This window comes from Triticum aestivum, chromosome 6A (genome assembly GCF_018294505.1).
Source record: "Triticum aestivum cultivar Chinese Spring chromosome 6A, IWGSC CS RefSeq v2.1, whole genome shotgun sequence".
Classification (NCBI taxonomy): domain Eukaryota; kingdom Viridiplantae; phylum Streptophyta; class Magnoliopsida; order Poales; family Poaceae; genus Triticum; species Triticum aestivum.
In genome coordinates this window covers 499,122,996-499,130,271 of record NC_057809.1, presented here as the reverse complement: position 1 = coordinate 499,130,271, position 7,276 = coordinate 499,122,996, and the positions used below count along the sequence as shown (strand labels likewise).

General features: G+C 45.6%; 1 protein-coding gene across 2 annotated transcripts; it reads right to left on the bottom strand.

The window, feature by feature from the left end:
• Window positions 1-1,500: 1,500 nt before the first annotated feature.
• Window positions 1,501-5,794, bottom strand: LOC123130829 (pectin acetylesterase 8). 2 transcript variants are annotated; one of them, XM_044550631.1, is made up of 12 exons: window positions 5,553-5,794; window positions 5,369-5,451; window positions 5,141-5,270; window positions 4,885-4,964; window positions 4,522-4,608; window positions 4,304-4,428; window positions 3,746-3,791; window positions 3,342-3,395; window positions 3,170-3,247; window positions 2,942-3,041; window positions 2,688-2,833; window positions 1,501-2,582 (listed from the first exon to the last, which is right to left on the bottom strand). In XM_044550631.1, exons 1-12 carry the CDS (start codon window positions 5,755-5,757, stop codon window positions 2,484-2,486), a joined length of 1,233 nt encoding a protein of 410 aa, XP_044406566.1. In that variant the 5' UTR covers window positions 5,758-5,794; the 3' UTR covers window positions 1,501-2,483. The 2 variants fall into 2 exon arrangements, with proteins under 2 accessions (XP_044406566.1, XP_044406565.1); XM_044550630.1 differs by having other exon boundaries at window positions 1,504-2,582; window positions 3,731-3,791.
• Between the last annotated feature and the right edge of the window lie 1,482 nt (window positions 5,795-7,276).

Below are 7,276 nucleotides of genomic sequence, written 5' to 3'. Positions count from 1 at the left end.
CTTCATCCTCCTTAACATCCGTACAACAACAAGCACGGCAACCTAACTTGCCTCTCTTTGTTTGTACTCCCTCCATCCAGAATACTTGTTGGAGAAATGGATGTATCTAGAACTATTTTAGTTTTAGATACATCCATTTTTATCAATTCTAGGACAAGTATTTTCGGACGGAGGAGCTCTCTCCAAAAATGATAAAATTACAAAATCTGCTCAAATAGTGCACTTACATTTTGACTAATTTTCAGTGAATTTGTTTTTTTTGTAGAGAGCTCCTTCAATGTTATTTGAGCACCAAATTTTGCAACCGCCCATAACATTTGTTGATAATCATTCACACAAAGTTTCAGAATTTTTTGAAATGTTTTGGTACGTTTTCTTGCGTGGGTGCACCGAGCCTGGGTGTAGAAAAACTACTCTCTATTTCATAGTGACATGCCAAACTGTAATTGTTGGAGATGCTACAGGCACTCCAGGTCCAACAACCCACATCGTATCTGAAATTGAATATTAAAAGTGGTTAACTTATGGCCTTGCTGTTTGGAATCTTGAACAACTTCATTTGTTGCCGACTATAGAAATATACAATCTACTGATTTAGCCACATTTGCAGATCTTATGTTATTACTGCTACATTCTTTTGATAAATAGGTTTTGATTGCCAAAGCTGGACTTGACTGAGCAGATACATTGACGATGTTCATCAAGGGGTTGTTGGATATCTTGACCGGTCTGCAGTACTTGGAAGAAAACTTCCTAGGTAACGTTCAGGAGATAAATGATTTTAATGTTACATAGCACACTCCTCTCTGCATGTTCCATGCCAAGTGGAGCAAACCCTGTTTTACTGCTTTTGTGTGACTGTAGTTTGGAACAAGATTCCTTCAGTGGGTTCTACATTTTAAGTTTAATATGAGAAATGCTATCAAATTATCAATATGCACTTATTATTGTAACTCAATGTGAATCAAGTTCTTTGTATTTCTTTGTGCTTGTTACTGGGTATTATTTGTTAAGACCACTCTAAGAAGAGAGAATCAAAACAAAGGATGGTAAGCTGAAACTTACTGCATTTGTTTTTGAAAAACTACCATTGTTTCCAGAACACACATAAACTATAGCTTTTTAGTAGCAGCATCCATTCTTATTCTCAGATTCTCAAATGCAGTGGTGCATGAAAATAGATTCCTAGCCATAGGGAAAACTATGTTGTGAAGCCCAATAAAACTTGAAAAAATGGGTCAATGATGTGGTCCAAGCAAGCTTAAATAAGAGGTAAAGACGCCCAGATCCTGGGATTACCAAAGTTAACGTTTACGTGGCATTCTCATGTGCCAATGCTCATGCGACCATGGAGTTAATTGTAAGACGTACTAGAGGTGAGTTCATTATAGCAGCGTCTCAGAGGTATGCAAATATTCCAAACTCTCTGGTTGCTGAAACACTTCTCTCCAGGATGTGGTACGTACGACCTGTGAAGGAGGAAGAATGGCCTGATGTTACCTTTCAATATGATTGTCAGGTACTGATGGAGATGTGGAACTAATGAAAAGAGAACACATCAGACATTATGGGCCTCCTGTGTGAAATTGAGGAGCCGAGCCAAGCCTTTTGTCCCTTACGGTGTCTTCTATTCTTAGAGGCTGATTTTTGTGTGCAAAGCTGCCCCTGCAGGTTAGTGACCGGAGACTGTGGCATAATGCTGCTCCGGATCAACTTGCTTTTTGATGCAAACTGACAGTAATCATGAGGAAGAGAGCTGAGCTCCTTTGATTGTGAAAAAAGTCCCTTTGATCTTTTGGTGTTAAGAGGATTGTACTTCACAATATTGGTTCAATGCCGTTGATATTTTTATGTGAGATATCTGCTTTCCATTTTAGTGCTCATTCGGGTGTGTTTTGAGTATTTGCAACATGTGATGGAGTGTCAGGATTTTCATAATACACTATCAATGCCTATGCCATTTGCAACTTTACATAAGCATTTGGTTAGCAACCTCATCTAAGAAGTATGTGTTGATCTACTATCCCTTATTCTTTTCCTCAAATTTTAGTTATGAATTGCTTACACCATAATATTCAAGACCAAATGTAGGATTATGTCTCCATGTACTAAGCATAATGCAAGGCTTTTTTCAATCATAACTAGATTTCTTATTCTCTTTCAACATATAGAATATTCAATAGATTAAATATATTATTGTCTCTATGCAGAAAGAGGACCGCAATGATGTCCCACTTTTGAAAAAAACAACTTGAGTGACATCACAATATAGTGTATCCATTGAACTCATACTCTCTCCGACCCATAATGCAAGATTTTGCAAGCTATTTTTTAATTGCATATATGTGTGAATCTTATTTGGTCAACATTCGAGACGTGTGTTGCACGTGCAAGCTTACTAGTGTATAAATAGAACCAAAAGTCCAAAACCAATGGTTTGTTGCGAGCACGGACGGACGAGGCACACTAGTGGTGGTGGTGCATCAATTAGTGTAGCAGGTGGAGTCACAAGGGTAGGGGCAGTCCGTCTTCTGGAACCCGCTGCGGCCGTAGAACCAGTCCCCAACCGCGTCCGCTATTCTCTGCGACATGGACATGGAAGGAAGCTCTCGTCAGATACACACACTGACACACACCAGGACAGGAGTAAACTCAAGGGCGCAAGAGGAAGGAAGAGGGTGGTTTACTCTGTCTCCGAGCGCCGGGGAAGCGGGCGCGAACCAGATGTCCTGCGTCTCGGACTGGCAGTGCGCGAAGCACGAGTTGACGAACAGCCCTCTGGATCCGCTGGACGCGCTCGCCCCCAGCGCCGCCAGGAAATCGTCCCTGAACCCTGCGCCGGCCAACCACCGTGCGTTCCCCGGTGAGCATGCGCACGTACTCCTACTACGTGTGTGTACATATAGCTGACCGACCAAGTACACAAAATGCGGCTACGTACCCTGCAGCGTCTCGAGCTGCTTCGCGGAGCACTGGGTTATGTCGTCCCTGCAACTTCGCCATTCGGGATCGGAGCCCTCGGGCACCAGGATGTGCCGTACCTGCATGCGATGCGGGCGCGTGGAAACAGAAGCAAGATATACAGTATTAATTAGTGCCTTGATGGATGCAAAGTGCCAAGCGTATTGCAGGCAGAAATGATAACCATCAGACCGATCAGATGATAAACCTGCCATGAGTCGTATGCTGCATTTAGGATGAACAGGGGCGTCTGGATCTGCTGCACCTCGTTCTGAGGAAAAAAGCACTGCGTCCAAGGAAGAAGCAACTTGTTTTTGTTAGGGGGCGTGGTCTGATCTCTAGATGTGCAACTGTGGTAGCCATTGCAAGTATTTTCTTACCACGCCTGCAGGCAACTTGGAAGTGCACGAAGATGGTAAATTCTTTGCCGAGCCCTACGGTATTTGTACACGATAAAATCAGGTATACAAGAGAAAACAAAGTAGATATATATGGGCGCAAATATAAAAAAATATTTTTATTTACAGAATGGAGTAATTTTAATTTTTTTAATGATGCCTCTTTAATTCTTCATACCACTCCGTTCAAAGTTGAGTCGAATTCAAAACTTCCATATCATATCATGCCATAGTTCCCCGCAAAAAAAAAAACTCATGCCATAGTATTTTAACGGGGGATGCCATAGTTTTTTTTTTGCGAAAGGGGAATGCCGTAGTTAGTTATGTCTGCGTAATCAGTTATGGTAGAGAGAACTGTCAAACGTGCATACATGTGTTGTACCCACATCACTGAAAAATGCCTCAACGTGGTTGGCTCCGGTAATGTCCTTCCTGTAAGAGCAGAGATGACAAGTGTTAAACGAGGAACCAATCATTCAGAAAGGCAACGTACTTTCTTCTCTCTCTCTCTCTCTCTCTCTCTCCATATATATATATATATTGTTACTATTCATCATCCAGGGTGCAGAATAAGTTATTCTTCACCCGAAGTAATCTTACAATCATTTCATAATTAAATTACGTTTGGAATTTAAATAGTTACATTTCTATTGATTCACTACGTAAAATTTGACATAAGAAAATAAAAATATAGGTCATAAGACAAGAGAATTTGCAGTTTATGTGTATTTTAGACTATGTTTTTACGTTTGTAATTTTACATAATATAAAATATTTTTTACGGTGATTATATATTTTTCTTATGATCTCTTTTTGCGTCGGAAATAAGACAAAACTTACGTAACGTAAAATTACGGTGCATTGATGGTAAAATAGAGGGGGGTGAGGAATATCTACAAAGCGGCAAAAACAGATAGTGGCATGCTTTTGTTCTTCTGCCTTACACGTTGATGAAGAAACCGGCATCTGAAAGGCATTTAACATTGGCATCCACTGGCAGGAGCTGATGAAATCTGTCGCAGTGCAGTATCGAAGTTAGCCCACCAGCAGAACATCCTGAAATCAGAGCCTGCCACGTCCTTGCAGGAGGAGGAAATCAGAGCCTGCTACAGTTTCGTTACTAGCCACATGCTAAGCATATCGTGCTGATAAGAATGCATACATGTTCAGCTGTGTTCATTCCTTTGGCGAGCAGATCTTCTACAACTGCTTGCCACACCCTCGCACCTCTGTAGTGTAGCTGTGTACTCTGTCCATATTTAAAAAAACAAAATCGATAATATATTTGTAACTCTCTCTATCTATCAACAAAATGATATGCAAAATTTTCTTGTATTTGAGAAAAAATATATGTAAAGATGATATTAAGCACCTAACCTCTGCAGTAACAAAAACTAGTCGAAGACATTGAGGATGCACACAACCAAAATAATCATGATATTGCAGAAATAAAACAAACACTTTATGGAGACACTAATTCCGGTAGCAGCAGAAAAATCAAGAAAAACATGAAGCATGGGCTCACAGGATCAACTTCTTCCTTGTCGCCGGTGAAAGACGAGCCGTCGCAGTACCGAACCTTGACCCTATTCCAGTTGTAGAAGTCTGTTTTTGACAAAATGCGCACTCATTACTGAGCGCATAAATTCCAACTAAAAAGAAGAAGCACATAAACTTTGATTGAACCGGCAGCCTCAAACTCGAACTGCTGCTAGAAACCTGATAAAAAAAGCACAGCACAAAACATGATTGGATGGCCAGGTGGTGAAACTGAAGTGTACCAGGGTTGTAATCCGACGCGTTGCTCAGGATCCCGGTGAAAGCAACCCGCCTGGCCATCTCCTTGGACGACCCCAACGGGGTGCGCGACCGCTGCAGGCATGTCGCCGCGTTGTTGCACCACGCCCCTCCCTGCCGCCGCCACAGAGTCGAGCTCAACATTCTTCTTGGCATGCACTGAATTCTGTAGTAGTAAGTGCCACCGCGACGAGTGAATTTGACGTACTGACCTCGAAATGAACCAACCAGCTGTTCACCCCGGAGCCGGAGCCCGGGGCGAGATGGTACGCCGGGGGGCTCCCGTCCAGGCACACTAGCAGCACGATTCGCAAGATCGCACGTCAGACTAGGACAAGTGAGATGCTGAGAAGCTAGCAACGACGGTGAGAAGCTAGCAACGATGGTGAGACTGACCTGCTCCCTTGGCCACGGCGCTCTCGACGTAGGTAATGTCGACGAGATGGTCGTCGTCCCCGTGCGCCCCGAGGAACGCCAGCGCGCAGGCGAACGCCGAGCACCAGAGGCGGAGCTTGCTTGCGCTCCCCATGGAGTCCGCGGCAGGGAAGGAGCGAGCGTGAGGAGGAAGAGATGGTGGAGGGTCAGGGAAGAACACATGCATACATATAAGGACATATATGCCCGACCAACAGGGGGCCGGCTAGCCATGGACCATGGTGGTGGTAAGAGGGAGGCCGGAAATTACCTGGTGGAAAGCATGGTAGCCGGAGGGCGACCGGAACGTGGACCTGCTGGAACGGGCGGAAGACGCCGCCTCGTGCCAATCTCGCAGCCACGGGATGGTCTCTCGTCCCACTTGTGAAGTGGGGACAAAAAGCTAAGGCCGAGGACCGGGTCAGAACAGACGTCGCTGATGCTTCGAGCTTCACAATGCGAGCTGCTCGGGGGCTCCCTTGGTCGTGCTCCTTGTCCTGCCGTGCGGGCCGGCCTACGTTTGTTTTCCATGGATGGAGAGGCCGGGATGGCAATGGGTATCCATTCCTCACGTACCCGTCCCGGCAAAAGTCCTAATACAGTCAGACTTGGCAAAGTAAATATGCCTCTCTGTACGTCTACGGATGCGCTCAGCACATCCATGAACGTATCTAGTCTCTCAGGCCAACTCCACCCTGCGACCTCAAACGGACATTCAATTTGGCTGGATTTTGTCCCGATGGGCCGTGTTTGGACCTGTTTTGGGATGCGGTGGACGTGCGACCAGCGCACGGCCGCATCCTTTGACCCCATCTTATCCATCTCTATATTAAAAAAGAACAACGTTTCAAATACCAGCGACCTAGTTCACGCCTGCAACAGAGCCAGCAGCCTACACGTCCTCGCCGACAACACAGCCAGTCTCCAAAATGAATAGTTTTGTTCGCCGGCAACATGGCCAGCGGCCGGCAACACAGCCAGCCTCCAAAATGAATGTATTTCTCGTCGGCACACAGCCAGCGGCCCAGCGGGCGGGCGGCACCCATGCCAGCCTCCAAAAAGAACGACCACGGCCGATCGGACGACCTAGTTCAGGCTGTCGGCGTCGAACATCTTCTTCTGCCTGGCCTCGAACTAACTCATTGTCTTCTCGCTCATCTTGATCAAGTCGACGCTCATGATCGCAAGGGCCACCTCCTTTGCTTTGGTTGCGGCATTGGTGGCCTCGATGTCGAGATGTCGCTGCCTGGCCGAGACATTGGCGGCCTCGATGTTGAGCTACCTTTGCCGGGACGCCTCCTCCATGTCGATCTTCCTCCTCTTGGCCGTCTCCTCCATCTCAAGCTTCTTCCTTTGAAGCTCTAGGTATTGCTTCATTTGCTCGTCCTTGATTTGCCGCTTCTTCTGGTCCCTCACATCCTTTTGAGACATCATGCCATGCAAAGTCTCATGCAAGGCCATGGATGAGGCATCACGTATGTTGTCCACCTTGGAGTTGGTCTTGCCCCTCGGCCTCTTCAACGCCTCGCCATCTCCACCTCCGGCGAACTTGGCCGTCTTCTTGCCTCTCTTCCTTTGAAGTTCACGGTATTGATCCTTGAACTTGGGCAATTGTTGATGATCGTCCAACAATGCGTAAGAGTGAATGGCTTGTCATTGTGCCGGGCCTTGAATGCTTCCAAAGATTGAAATGCCTACACCACATG

What these genes read in the sequence shown, in the direction of transcription:
- LOC123130829 (XM_044550630.1), bottom strand. Translation starts at nt 5,757, where the DNA reads ATGCATGTGTTCTTCCCTGACCCTCCACCATCTCTTCCTCCTCACGCT. An exon ending in CGCCGTGGCCAAGGGAGCAG is followed by an intron (nt 5,452 to 5,552) that starts GTCAGTCTCACC and finishes TCGTGCTGCTAG; the next exon opens with TGTGCCTGGACGGGAGCCCC. An exon ending in GAATGAACACAGCTGAACAT is followed by an intron (nt 4,429 to 4,521) that starts GTATGCATTCTT and finishes AGGACGTGGCAG; the next exon opens with GCTCTGATTTCAGGATGTTC.